The 15,161-nt window shown below is 40.3% G+C and overlaps 1 protein-coding gene across 1 annotated transcript; it reads right to left on the bottom strand.

Moving 5' to 3' along the window:
• Positions 1-12: 12 nt before the first annotated feature.
• LOC140933279 (lysyl oxidase homolog 4-like) lies at positions 13-11,295 on the bottom strand. The gene is made up of 11 exons (XM_073382809.1): positions 11,019-11,295; positions 9,284-9,485; positions 8,307-8,657; positions 7,616-7,810; positions 6,812-6,952; positions 5,465-5,774; positions 3,970-4,105; positions 2,644-2,816; positions 1,843-2,166; positions 918-1,105; positions 13-400 (listed from the first exon to the last, which is right to left on the bottom strand). The coding sequence occupies exons 1-10, from the start codon at positions 11,237-11,239 to the stop codon at positions 918-920; spliced, it is 2,241 nt and encodes a 746-aa protein (XP_073238910.1). The 5' UTR covers positions 11,240-11,295; the 3' UTR covers positions 13-400.
• Between the last annotated feature and the right edge of the window lie 3,866 nt (positions 11,296-15,161).

The raw sequence follows: 15,161 nt of genomic DNA, 5'->3' as shown, positions 1-15,161 counted from the left end.
TTCTCATAACAATGCAGTCAGCTTTGCTCCCTTACTTTTTATTAAGAAAATGTATTCATATATTTTCATGGTCTATAAATGGTTAATTTGGAGTTGCACAATCGTTCCTTTTACGGGCACTTTACAGGAAGCCGCTGGACGAAAAACTGGATTTGCACAAATTTGTTCAAGGCGAATATGTAAATCTGGGCCAATGATAGTGAATGTCACACTTGCTTACCTATTTACAACCCTGTGTATTATTGTATGCAAATGAGGCATTTATCATCTTTGCCCCTTAGTTACTCCTCAGTATTTGATTTTTGCGACACATTTGCCATGAGCAAATTTGCAAGGCCATTTTTTTCGTCGTAGCATGAAAAAACAAAAAACGATTTCACTTCCGTAAGCAAATCGTATCCTGTAAAAAAATAAGACATTTTGTGGATTAGTAAGTTTTATCTTATTTGTCAGTCTAAGAGCATCATCAATAAAAAAGACAATGGTGGTGGCGGGAAAGATTATAGCCGATGAAAATGGCATTGATGATAATAATGATGATAACGAAGATGATGATGATGATGATGATGATGATGATGATGATGATGATGATGATGATGATGATGATGATGATGATGATGATGATGATGATGATGATGATGGTGGTGATGATGATGACGATGATGATGATGATGATGATGATGACGTACTTTTGATGATTTCACGGAATCGCCTTTTCAATAAAATAATTCAAAGGAAAAAGCCCTTGATTCATAAGCTCGGCTTCGCGGAGATTTCCCCGCCACAGTCACTCCTCCCAAGTAATGCACAAGTTTTTAATTTAATGTTAATTAACCTATTTATTATCGTTTTTATTCTGCTTGTAATTTATTGTGTGTGGCAAAATAATAAAATAAAATAAAAATAAATTCACTCACCTAGTTAAAACATAGCCCCCATTTGTTATCCCTAGTGAAGTTTCCAGTTGTTGCGCACCATTTTCCTTTCAATCTCACGCCATCTGACGTACATGAATGGTATTCTTTGCCACGGAACGTGAATGGAAACATGCAGCAGGCTCCGCGCGCATTCCCATCGTGAGTGTCCACACCGCTCTCGCAATTCTCTAGAGAAAAGAGAAGCTGTTCATAACACGAAATGTAAATTGAGAAAATTGTCCTCTTTCCCACCCACCTTACAAATGATCTCAAAAACAAGATTGCTCTTTTCTAGTTTCCTACGCGGCCTTCATTTGTTGAAGACTACTCTGAAGTTGTAGGACCAACCTTTTCACTTCCAGGGTCAATGAGGGAGTAGCGTAAGGTGGCCTAACTTTTGAGTCCGTGAAAAAAATCCAGCAGTCTGAGGTCCCCATTCAAAGGAAACCTCTTTGGAATTTATATCACAAGCTCCTTTTTGTAGCATCTTACAAAAAAGATGTTGTAATGTTTGTCCAATTGTGACTTTAGCCACTCAGGGACTAAAACTGTCAAGAAAAGCTGCAAGTAAAAAAGTGAGAATTTCGGTTATGCTTAGCTTTTTCCTCGATAAATCAAGAAAGAGAATAATAAAACTGGCCGTGGGATGGTGAGGTAAGTGTACCTCAGGATTTGTCCGAGTTAAAGGAAATAAATGTCAAAGCAAGCAAAAAGGCCCGCGCCTATGTTTACCTTGAGTCTCTGGGTCCCAGAAAATATCAACCAAACTGTAGAGTGCATAGGGCAATGAAATTTTCCGCGTAATTGATGTACCGCACACTTCGAGGAGCGCGGGAAAAAAAGTGACAACGCTTTTATTTTCACTTCGGTGTGAAATCACGATGAATTCACTTAGGCAAAGTGCATTTTTTTTTTCTTGACTCACCGATCCAGCACTTGCTCGCAATAACGAAATTCCCATAATGATACACTGTACACTTGGCAATATTGTTCCTGAAGTCAGACTCTGCGACTTGGTTGCCAGGATTCAGTTGGACTCGGATAAAATATGAACCTCGTCCTACGTCAGAGGAATCAATCCACTGACAATCAAGCTTGTTGCTATAGATATCGAAACATCCGGGAGTTATGCCCTGGTCACCACCTCTGGTGCAATTCCATTTCTTTTCGAAGCCGGGATCACATTTAGTGTCCTCTAAACAGAAACTGGCTTTGTGACCTTGTGCTCGCTTCTTACTGTCACTTTGCCCTGAAACAAAATGGAAAGGTCATAGATAAAGGAGCACAAAAGTCAAAAAAATGATTCCGAAGATTCTAGCACTTCCCACGAACATGTTCTCTCATAGGAAAGATCTCAAACTGGTACCCAGACTATTGTCACGTTCCAGTGGGATGCGCTCGCTGCGCCGCGATGCTTTATCGAGTAAATATGGTCAATGGCCGTTTTTATGTTAGAGACGTTACAGGGCATATAAAACTAGACGACAAGATCGAAAAAAACAAAGTTTTCCGAAAAAATACACAACACTGACTATTCCCGGTTATTTCTGGACGAGTTGGACATAACAGCGTCCTAGTTGACGGCGTCCCGTTTTCAAACTATAGACGCACGCAGTTAAAAGAAGATGTGAAAGTCGTCAGACGTTAAATGCATCTACTAGACGTTTAGGTCGTGTAAAGACGACTTTATCGTCCCTGGCATAAAAACGGCCAGCATTATTCATACTTAGCAGATCATAGCTGGTGAAAATCTCCATGGAGTGGTAATGCCCATGGCACCGATGATAATCCCAACCTGATCTGGGCTCACTTGGCCGAAAATCATTCCATCCTCTGTTTTCAATTTTTGTTGTAAACCTTAACAGGCTTCGCCAATTATAATACTGCTGGTTCTGCAACCTAAAAAGTGGAAAATATTCACTGTTCACTCGCAGTTGAAAAGAAGAATTTAAGTGCAGTTTTCATTAACTCTCTCTATTAAAATAACTCTCGGTCTTTTATAACTGAATTAGCTTGCGTCGTTGGCGGTTTTATTAGTCGAGCGCGCAAATGGCAAAGCGGCGAGGAGAATGGGGCAGAAACAACAGCTTCGCCGATCGTTCGCGCGCGCTTTGTGCGCGTTTTCGCAGCTTTTCTTTCCCTTTTGCTAAACAAACCGAAAGCTACGCAGGTTATAATTGAATAAGTCCTGGTCCTCGACAAGAAGTTGCAAAACTAATCAAACGATTCAAGTAGAGAGTAATATTAAGTAAGCACAGTATGAGAAGCATAAGGAAAAACCGAAACTAAAAGACTCCCTCTGTCTTCAAATATCCAGAATTGGATGAACTACATTTTAAAGCCATCTTCTGAATTGGCTGTCTTATTTATTTTAACGACAATTATGTACTTATTGACTGAAGGGTACCCTGACAAAATTGAAAGATACCAGGATTCTGTTCTTGGGCGTGGCTCTGTTAATTTTCTAGCGCGATAAAAACGATTTAGTTGAGTAAAAAAAAAATAACATGAACCAGCCCTCAAATTTCAAGCATTTATAGGTACGACGAAAACTCTCGTCATCTTAATACGTGTGGATGGGTTTACTTGAAATCGGCTTTAAAAATGTCGACAGACTGTCTTCAAATGGTGTTTAGTCTGGTAAAGTTAAGAGACAAAACAATATGGACCCCTCCTCCCACTCCCTACCTATTTTGCCCTGTGTGTAGTTTCCTAGCAATTGCGCAACATTACTTTTGGGGGTGGGAAGGGGAAGTGACGGCGAAACGTGCGTGCCAGTTTTCTTCGCTGAATTTATACTCAAGATGGGGACCCGGGAGTCCTTCTCCCTCCGGGTTTCAGGTCTCAACCAGTTACTCAATTTCTTCGTCGATCATTTGCTGCAATGCAATTTGTTCCCAGTTTTTCGCAAGAGCACTAAAAATTCGTCAATTTTTAGTTGCACGCTTTCAAAATGTAACCAATCAGGACATGCTCATTCTCTCTTGGTGCATGCGATTATGCCACTTTAGGATAAGTGTTGAAAGAGGAATAGAAGAACTGATAAACATACCGCGGACTAAAGAGCACATCTGCGCTCTTCGCAAGACAGTTTTCCTCGTGCGCACATCGGAGCCGCTGTAGTCTTTCAGAATCCAGGCGCATTTCCCTCTTAAGTTCTTTAGTATCAATTATAAGATCCGGCAGTGCTGCAAAGCAGAACAGAGTACAAAGATCTAATCAAAACAAGGCTCACAAAGCACAAGACAGAAAAACAGAGAAAGAGCCTGCTAGTAGATACCGTTTGCAATACACTTTTTTGAGCTTTAATTTTTTTAATTTGTTCTTGTATTTGGACAAAACTAAGTTTTGCACATTGGAAACACTGTTTTATCTACAAATAGAATTTTTTTTCTCGTTTGCTATTTTGGTGTATTTAAAAGTTGACATATGTGGCAAATGGCTCTGATTCACGCAAGCATTCCACTTCCTCAGCACTTTGCGAGCGAAGTTTAACCCTTTGGTCCACGCGCATGAAACAACAATTCTCACAAGTTACAGCTTCAAAAAATATAGAGGAGAGGTCTGGCGTTACGTTACCAAATTAAAATTTCAACAATCTTTCTTGACAGAGAGGTCCATTTGCATGCGAACGATGGAAGAAAATATGGATTACCGTTTTGTTCTTGAGCGCAATCAAGCACAGGAAAATCATGCATGTCAATTTTTTTCATTATTTCTGCCATTTTTCAGGACCACGCTTTGTTGGGAACCAGAAATCTTGCTACCATGTTAACGTGACATAGGAACTTCTCTCCTCTTTTTAGTGCCATACAGTATCCCAACCTCGTTCTCAGAGTTCTCTTCAACTCGTCCCTCGTCTCTTGTCCCTCTCTCGCTCTGTAGGGACAAGTAGGAGAGAAACCTGGGAACGAGGTTGACAGTAACCCACGTAGTTTCCAGGGCCGAGTTGTTCAAAGCTGGGTTAAGATAACCGAGGGTTAGTGCGAGATTTGAATTCAGATCTTAAAGCTTTAAAAGCATTTCAGTTTTAATGCTTTTTGTGTACAAGTTGACAATTGGAAGCTCTAAAAATAACAGAGAAAATTATCTGAGAAAATGCTTTAGAACACCAGAAAAAGAAACCCGGGTTAAATTTAACCCCGGGTTAAGCGCTAATCAGCCTTCGAACAACTGGGCCCAGAAGAAAAATTGAGCGGCGGGAGTTTGCGGGAAGATTCGCGGCGACGATACTCAGCGCAACAGTGCGTTGCCAGACCTTGCATTAATGTTCTGACATTGTTTCGAATAGTCCACTTTCGATATTTTAAAATTCTAACATGACTCCGAGGCTTTCAGGTCATCTTTCTATATTTGGTTTTGTTTTCTCGTCTATGAATTGCGGGACAATGGAGTCGTGAAAAATTTGCAATTTAGTCCCTAAAGCCTCGGAGTCATGTTAGAATATTTAACAGATCGAAAGTGGGCTATTGATGCAACATTGTTTCAACATTGTTGCTCTCTATGTCAACTACCTTGGACAATACATGAATACTGAACTGCCTTACCGTCCACACAAATAACTCCAGCCAGTTTATGTCTGCTGCTACATCTAACATTCTCCCAGTCATCGCGCTGGCAGTTATAAATTGAGATCTCATCGTAACGGCAAGCTACCCCGGACATAATGACTCTGAGATTTGTAGGACCAAAATAGTTCTGAGTGGCAGCTTGACTGGCGTATCCAAGGTTTAACTGTCTACACACAACCATGGCTTCTTCAATTCGCCAGTTATCTGCGCACACTGTTCCCCATCTGCCATCATGAAACACTTCAACTCGCCCCTCGTGTGAATTTGCACCGCCTGCCAGGCGAATCTGTGTTAAAGTTTATTCTAAGTTAATTAGGATTAGTTATTAATTATAATAATAATTATTAATTAGCTTATGTGGAAGGGGTGCATTGTTCCGGAACGTCCCAAGATAGATCTGTTTACTAAAGCTGATAATAGATCATCACGACCATCGTCGTAGCTATCATCGATTAAGACGGGCCTTTAATCCACTTTCTAACCCCAGAGCTTTGCTATGGGCCGAGGTTCTGACCTGAGAAACACTCCCCTTTAGGAAAAGGAATCCCTACAGCTTAGAGGTTTACATCTGGTTCCGTTCAGGAGATAAAGTCACAGTAACATCGATCTGATGGAGGTCGAACACCTTGTAAATTTATGGTACTAGGGTTAAGAAACAAAGTGAATGATGCTTCATATTACAAAAAAATATTCTTCAACACCAACAATTTGTTGAAAGTTTAGCAGAGCCAGATCCCTTCATCAGCGATGACGTTTGATGTTATTCGCAGCCTCGTTTTGATGAGTCTGCAAAATTGCTCCAAAATGTTTCATATGTTCTTCATAAGGAGTCCGACCTACCGTATGTCGTTGTCTTTTTGAGGCTCCTTGGGTATCAGGCCAACTATTTGTTAATCAACTTATTCATCTCTGTTACCTCACAGGGAATAACGTGAACTGGATCTACGCCCACAGATCGATATTATGGTACCTTTTAGGGCATTTGTGGCATTGTCTAATTAGCAACCCGGCCTCCCGGAATTTCTAGGCCTGGATTTTCAAAGTCTTATACAAAAATATATCCTAAACATTCTCAAATATTTATAGGCTTTTGGCGAGAAACCCTGTAAGCAATGGAAAACGATGGTGGTTGTATTCACTGGCTGTTGATAAGAAACAGTACTAATAAGTGCCTTGAAGAAGACATTGTCAATCTCGTCTCAGTTGTCCTTAATCTCGCCGAAGAATGTACCGGTCTATTTGATAAAGAAGTAACCTGATTTTAAGTCGGGACAACGATGAGTAAACGTGGCTCGTGACATCTGGGCGAAAGAGTGGCAATACCTTATGTCCTTGAATCTGTGGCGTATTGCATCTGACAGACGCATCCTCGTAATGATTACAAACCAATCCATTCCAACCTTTGTGTCTGCACTGGGCAATACTTCTTTCGTTGCCTTGGCAGTGAACGTCGAGTAGCATTTTCTAGAAAAAATATTACTGTTGCAATAAATACATTAAGAGATAGGGGTTTACAAAGGGAGAAAAAAGTTAGGTTGAACAGCAATTACCAATGGGATTTTTGAGTGCTCTTCACCTTTTTGCTTTCCGTTGTTATCAGAGTGCGGGGTACTATAGTAGGTACTGAAGTGTTATTTCAGTGTGAAACAATTACACATAAAGATCGTATGGCCAGTTTTAAATTTTGATGACAATAGACACGAGAACTTTCGGTTAGTTGAACAAATTCAAAGCTGAAAGCGCATTCTAAGAAAATAGTTGGCCCATAAATTTGTTGACAGGTGGTTTATTTGAAGTATAAAATGCTTTTTCTTGTCCTTGGCTGAAAGCCTTCTTGCTGTGTTAAACAGCAAACAACGTTTAGACGTCAGGTCTGGTAAAATTAAAAATCGTTCTAAACAACGTATTAATAGACCATATTCGATATATTAAAATTCATATTTAGTTCCGAGGCTTAGCGCAAAAAAAAAAAAAAAAAAAAAAAATTTTAATTACTGAGTCTCAAGATGACTTCTTTCGTTCTATTCCCCCAAGCCCCAGAGCCAAGTATGAATTTTAGTATATATTTTAATTTTTTGTACCAAAAGAGCCTTGTTATCATACAAATGGGCTAGAAATTAGGCTTACATCTCCAATTCCTCTTCCAAAGTAGGCATTCTTTGCTGCCATAGCCGCTGACCCATATCCAAGTGACCTGCAGACGACATTAGCCTCTTTCAGTGTCCAGTGGTCGTCACATATAGTGTTCCAGTTTTCGCTGTTTCTCACTTCCACTCGTCCTTCAGACACTAGGGCTCCGCTGCGGAGTCGTGTTTCTGTAGACTTAGCAAATCAAAATACACATTGTAAAATACATTAATATCGTCGTAATTAGTTTGATCATTGCTTTTCCTTCTCAATGTCCCAATTCAGAGGCAGGGTATTGAAAGTGCAGTACATGTATTTGTTTGTTATTACGTTTCGATCAGACTTGCGCATGCGTTAAGCTGAGTGGGAAGGATGATTGCAATTATAAACGATGTAGATGTAGCTGGACACAAAAGGTGGCGGTGATCACGATTTGGAAGATGATGAGGACGTTGGTATTTCGAACGCGATGGTTATGCTGATGACCATGAATGATGATGATGCTGACGACGATGATGATAATAATGATGATGATGATGATGATGATAATGATGATGATGATCAACTTCGTCCTTAGGGAGCTTTTCCCTTAAAAAGGAGAGATTTTCATTATGCAAACAGCATGTGTCAAATTGATGAAGATAAATTAATGGACATTAAAGCAACGTAGTACTAAGGAAATCCAACTCACAATTTGCGTGTCATTTTTACGTGTGCATTTGAGTTTTAATGCTCTTAGACCTTCACATCGATGGCGAACCCACCCCGCGTGGTCACATGACACGATGGAAGACTCCCACCCTTTACACGTGACTTGGTCCAGCCAATAGACGGGCTCCGTCTCTTGTATTGTCACTGAATACGACTCCTGTTCCTCAGCGTTTGGGAATCCAAGATGTCCGCATAACACGTACGAGTTGACGGATGTCCAGCCAGAAGGACAGATGTACCCCCATTTTCCATTATGCTCCACCTGGACCACCCCTTCATTTATGAAGTCATCCTCGACTGGACCAAGTAGCCTTACATTCACTTCATTAACCTAAAGTTAATACAAAAAACGCACAGCTATGTCAGGCCTGCATAGGAAAACAACTACTTTTGAATAATTTTGTCTCAGTGAAAAATTCAGCAGAGTAAGCAGATTAACCAACCAACTAAACAGTAAGACCATTGCATCAGTGTTGGTTGTTTATAACCGTATATATGTATAAGGCTTAAAGAATACATTTTTCCAGAAAGAGGGATAGTCTTATTCTCTTTCACCAAAAAAGGCGACAAAAATGACATTTCGATAAAAGATTGCGTTTATGACCTAGAACCTTATTAGCGATTAGCACTTGGAAAATGGGAGCACTGGTCAGTTGTTTTCAATTCATTCCGCTCCCTTGATAACAAAAAATGCACAGTTCTATTTGTCCGAAAAATAAAGCACTTCTACTTCTTTGAAAAAGCAAGGGAAACAACAACTCACAGCCTAGCTAGTACTTACGCATGCGCTCAGTCATATTGCCCGGGCAGTGACAGCAAAAGACAGCTGTTTCACCCACTTTTTTTCATTGCTTTTGCCCTCAGTTTTTTTCTCTTTTTATTTGTAAGTTGTAAGAGAATTTCTACCCAACCTTTTAAAGAAATCCATGTTCACAGTGTTGTTTAAAAAACGCATACCTCACCGCTGGCTGTTGATGGCTGTGGTTCAAAAATGACGTCAGTCCGATGAAGTTTGCAAACAACTCCAGCCTGGTTGATTGACAAACAGTTATGTCGGCCCCAGTCTCTATGAGAGCAGTATTGAATGTCGTATTCTCTACCACCGCATCTGACATCATCTAGCCAGAATTTGCCATTTCCTCGACCAAACGGAACTTCTCTGAAGATACAGAAGATATCAGAATTACCTCAAACTTATGTCTAAACTTAATCCACTTATTTTTTTTTATTACCCTCTCTGTACAAGTAAGTTTCCGTCTATTGTCTTTGCCCACCCACCACATTTTATTTTTATTTTTGTATTATTATCACTTAGCTTCTCTAGCCTCTGATGAAGACTAGTTTTGTTTAGACAAGACGGAATATTGAGCAAATAAATTGCCAATCCTTAGCTGTCTGATCAGCCTTGCCTTCAATTTTAAGTGCTGATCCTGATCTACACAAAGATCCGGCGGCTTTCTCTCGCTGGAACGAGGTTGTCGCTGCTGTTTGTCCAAGTGGTCCTTACAAGAATTGTTCGCTAACAAAAAGCACGTTGACCTGAATAATTTATCGGCTTTCTCACTTGAAAACCGCTGCCTTGAATAATTTTTTGGCTTTCTTACTGAAAAGAGTAGTTCCGGGCTTAGACAGTCATTTAACGTTGAACGGGTTAAGAGATTGTGCAGTTATCAGGATATATGGGTATGATCCTGTTTGAAAATTTTGTTTGTACTCGACAGAAATTGAATATTTTCTTGTCTGATTTTCTTACGACTACTTAAAAAAAATCGAGGTCATGAATACAGTACCCTTTCAGTATCCAGAAATCATTGTGAAGATGTCAAGTAATTATTGGACATAACTATTTTCAAGACGTGGCTGTTTCAACCCGGCAACACCATTACTATTAAGAACACATTAATTTTAACAAATAACTAGTCTTATATCAAAGAATCTTTTAATTCAATCCTGGGGGGAGGGGGAATTTTTAAATTTAGGGGGTATTCCGTTGGGATCTTGGAACACCCTCTTTCAAATTTTTCTTCCCCATCTCAAATGGTACCCCTGCTCAAACCGGAAGTTAAAAGGAAGCCTTCATTTCAGCACGTATTTTTAAAATTTCACCAGCATTTGTTATATTTTTGCAAACTGAAAATTAAGAGTACTGATTTGGGTAAACAGAAACACATAAGTCTTCAAGCGTGTGCAGGAAAATTCGGCCAAACCCGTCTCAGACTAAAAAAAATCAACTTTATGGCCTTCACCCAGCGAAGCATACCAGGTAGGATAACGTATATCAAGTGATATCCCTTCCCCGAGAAGAGGCCCTCAGTTTAATCCCGGGGGCGGGGGGGGAACTCAAAGGAAGTTTAACAAGAGGTGTACCGCCGAGGTTTTCAATCCCTGACCCTGTTTAAGACCAAGTTATTTATTTTTTTCCCTGATTCATTCTACTTTCCATACAGAATTATATAACTTTTAAACTAACATCATGAAACTTTACACTTTTTCAGTGGCTTCCGGTATGACATGAAATGATTAATTTGTATTTCGTGTTTTAGACTCAAGACCCTGAAAATAAAGACCATACCCTGTTCAGCAGCACATAGCCGTATAGGCAAAATGAAGGAGTCCCCCGGAAGGTTCAATCCCTCATTAAGTATTTGTGTTTACACAATTGTATTACCTCCAAACGCTATAACACACTCACCCTTTAGTGAAGCGCAGCGCGTCAGGAAATCCAAGCATTCTACAAACAACTGCAGCAGCTTTCTTGTCCCATTTATGATCACAAATAGCTCTCCATTCGCCGTCATATTTTATCTCAACTCTTCCTTCATAAACATGTTTTCCCCCGATCAGGCGCACTTCTGAACCCCTTGTAATACGCAAGGAAAATAAAAACAGAAAAGCGAAGAGCAGGCGACGCATTTTAACTATGGCCGCTTGTGTTCAAGCCTAGCTGCCCATAATAATGTTGACCTTTGAAGCACACGCGATCTCAAGTGTTTGACCATAGAATGAATCTGCGTTTGTTCGTCTCCAGACGGTAACGCAATAAGTGGCTCTTTTGTCCCATGTTAAGTAACGCGAGTAGTAACGTGAACAGAGCTACTTGTACATTGCTCCCGGACATACCGTACCGTATTCCCGCGAATAAGCGCCAACGCTCTAATATAATAACCCCACTCCCCCAGATAAGCGCTAACCGCGTAGGCCGCAATATCAAACAAGCGTCCCCCTCCCCTCCCCCATCACTTTTATGAGTAGTAGGGATAAAAGAAAAAGGCCTGGAAAAGGCGTTTCTATTTTCACTTCATTGATGAGAGAATTGATACTTGATGATAATAACTAGAAATAAGTGAATCGCAGAACCTCGCGCAGCACTTGGGGAGAACGGCAAGAAGTAGGAGGGAAAGGGAAAGAAACCAACAGGGAAAAGAAAATATAAAAATATTAAATATGCAACATATAAAGAACCAAAACAAAACTGAAATAATAAGAAAAGGAAAAAAAGAAAGTAGAAAGACAAGAAAAGAACTTCTTAAACCACTTTAATGTTACAAAACCAAACTTTTCATAATGCACGGTCATAATAAGAAAATCTTCCCGTTCAGCAGGCACTCAGAGCTTGGGTACTATGGTAGACAAATAATAAATGTGTGTAAAGTGTGAAGTGTGTAATGGGACTATAGTACACTTGAAAACCACCGACTGACTGTTTTAAAGACATGAATATGGGTTAAGCGTTTGTTTCTAGATTTAGCCAAAATAAAGTTACAATTTGCTGATATGAAAACTTAATAATAAGCCCCCCCCCCCCCCACCCCAATTAAGCGTCTTCCTTTTAGCCGAAATTTGAATAAGCATCCTAGCGCTTATTCTTGGAAAAAAGGTAATTGAAATTATGTTTGACCGGCGCAGCAAGCTAGGAGGAAATATAAGGCACGCGCGTGGGAGGAAGACGTGCGTTCGTTTCCCTTTTTATTCATTTATTTACTTATTTATTTATCTATTTATTCATTTACTTCACTTAGTACTCTCTTTACTTATTTGTCTATTTATCCATTTTTCATTCAGTGCCTTTAATTCATGGTGTGCCCTATAGTCTCGGGAAACCATAGTTCATAAGCCCCTGGCTTCTAGATAGGCTTCCTTCAGTTCCTTGCCATCACCATTCTTTTTTTTGATGATTTGCAAAATAGAATAGTGTCTATCCTCTACAATATCTTATAAATTATTTGTGTATTGTAAATTAGAAATGTGTTTTAATGTTTGATGGCAAAATAAATGAATGAATGAATGAATGAATGAATGAATGAATGAATGAATGAATGAATGAATGAATGAATGAATACTCACAGGAGCCGACTGATACTTATTTTTCCTTATTTAGATAGTCCGGTCCTGTGACTGCTACGCAGGTTAACCCACTTTTGTGCAGGGTTGGCTTAAGCGCATTTTTTCTAACTTGCGCGTCGGGCATAAAAGCCTCGGAGGAAGGGGGGGGGGGAAACACGCGGCGGGAAAGGGAGCGGGGTGGCGCAGGGGGGGCCGGGGGGGGGTTTAACGGCTAACCGATTTGCATAAGTTTTTCTCCCAATCCCCCAAAGACCAATACGTTCCCTGCTTCTGACAGAATGGCAAACTTTCACACTACCTTATTGCAAACGTTTCTCATCGCAAATAACATGGCACATAGTTCATAATTCATTTCTTCTCCAGTTCAAGTATCGTTTCAAACGTTCTCACTAGATCAATGTTGTTAAATTTTGACGCCACCCACTGCAATAACCCAAAGATTCGCCCCAGTACCTTGCGGCTACCTGTGCTACAGAACTCTATATTTTGTTTGCAGGGTGTAAATTTATTTACTGTTTGTTTGTTAGGAGTTACCCTGCGAACCGCAGACGTATTTCCCGTCGTCGCTTCTCTCCCTCCGAAAAATAAGAGAGAAGCGTCTTTGCGGTTCGCAGGCTAGTTAGGAGTGGGTAAAAAATATATTTTAATTGCAATGCGGAAATCGATGCGTGTGGATATAATTTGTTTGCAGTTCGATAATTTATTTTATTTGCAATGTGGAGATATATATTGTTTACATTGCGAGTGTATTGTAGAGTGAAGTGTATAGGTTTAGGGCCTGTTTACATGGAGTAGGGGACCCCGGTCTAGTGTGGTAAGTTTCTTTTGTTTTCACGCTCTGGGGGACAAAAAACAAAAGAAACTTACCCCACTAGACCGGGGTCCCCCACTCCATGTAAACAGGGCCTTTGTAGTGCTTGCTGGGTGCAGGGATTTCTTTTCATTTCAGTGTGTAATTCAATTTTTAGCGCTTTTCGTGAAAATTATTGTTAAAAGTGTTGTCCCTTATGGGCCACCGTATACTAACCAATGAAAACGTCGCCGTGATAGACCTATTCGGCTAACTCAATCTTGTACCCAATTCAAATCTCCCGGGGTTAAGATTCTTTGTGTATCGTATTTGCATTATAATGTGGCATTCTCATTTAAATGTATGGAAATTCCTGAAACAAAAAGTTTTATCCCCAAAGGGTTTGAATTGGGTACAACATTGAGCTAGCCGAATAGGTCTATTAATTCAGTATTCCGTCATAATTTGTGAGCAAAAAACAAGGGATTGTGCACCGTCAGGGTGCTTATAACATAGACTGCAAAGCTGATGTTTTTATATGTTTTTCTATCTTTGATGTTTGCCGGTTTTCATAACCACCCTCCTCTACTATGACGAATGTTAATTGTGTATCAGTATCCCTTGCTCTGACTAATTAGTACCATTAAGTTATGAGACAAGTGATTCCTGTCTCGCTTGCCAAGAGCCCTGCAAGTCCGAACCATCTTGTACTAGGTCCAGTTTTTACTTATCTGCACACAAAAACATCCAACCGTGAATATCCCCAATCCTAAATCAATCTCCCCCAAAGCTAAACTGGTCCGTGAGTCCCATAACACTAACTTAACAATTATCTCAGAAACAAGAGAATGAGATTATGAATCTCCACTGCTACAAACACGTTTGGATCGGATCCTGAAATTTCATCTCGCTTCGCTTAGAAGGATTATTCCCTTAACAAAGCCCCATGAAGACTGAACAAAGCTCAGTTTCGCTTACAAAAAATCCTTAAACTACTATCAGTACATCACCTGGATAAATCACGGTTGGTTCGCCAAACTATTATCCCCGGCCAAAAAAATTTCAAACGATTCTTGAACGCGAGTAAAAAAAGTGGGAAAATGAAAAAATAAAGCAAACCGCGCCACGAGGGCGGTAATAAATTCCCACAAGTCCCAACAAACACGGGCGAAACTCCGGAATGTAGGCTTGATTGCCAGCCCGGCGCTGTTCGGGGATGTCGACCAGCCAAAAAGGAAAAATTAATAACAACTTACCCTGTAATAGGTAAAAGATAAGCCCCGCAAACAGGAAAAACAGAACCTTCTATTCTACAACTAGCGCATAAAATTTCCGAAGGAAAAGGAATACGTCACCTCTCCTTGGCGTAGACGTGGAGTTCGAAGGCCTAGCACGTGGTGTAACAAAATTGTGTGTTCCAAGAGAGCAGCACTCCCAGAAGCACCTGACTGAGCTTCATTGCCAACATCTTGCACTGGTTGCGGTTGCAAAAGAACGAAGCACCGCATGCTGCAACTCAGTCGACGTAACGGCAGCACTGGCCGTGCCGGAGCACAATGTTGTTGACCCGCTTTTAACGAGACTCTTTTTGCATATACGTACTTTGCATATATTATTCAGGTTTATATAACGTCATTGCACGGATAATCAATATTGCATGAATGTGAATTATGACCCGCTAAGAGCGCTTTCCATTCAACC

This window comes from Porites lutea, chromosome 4 (assembly GCF_958299795.1).
Source record: "Porites lutea chromosome 4, jaPorLute2.1, whole genome shotgun sequence".
Classification (NCBI taxonomy): domain Eukaryota; kingdom Metazoa; phylum Cnidaria; class Anthozoa; order Scleractinia; family Poritidae; genus Porites; species Porites lutea.
Note: the sequence above shows the minus strand (reverse complement) of the source record. Positions and strands in the feature narration are given on the sequence as shown.

Coding starts and splice junctions, on each gene's coding strand:
- LOC140933279 (XM_073382809.1), bottom strand. CDS start 11,239: ATGCGTCGCCTGCTCTTCGCTTTTCTGTTTTTATTTTCCTTGCGTATT. Junction 7,811..8,306: donor GTAAAAATGACACGCAAATT/GTGAGTTGGATT, acceptor TGATTTGCTAAG/TCTACAGAAACACGACTCCG. Junction 2,817..3,969: donor GATGTGCTCTTTAGTCCGCG/GTATGTTTATCA, acceptor TCCACTTTTTAG/GTTGCAGAACCAGCAGTATT.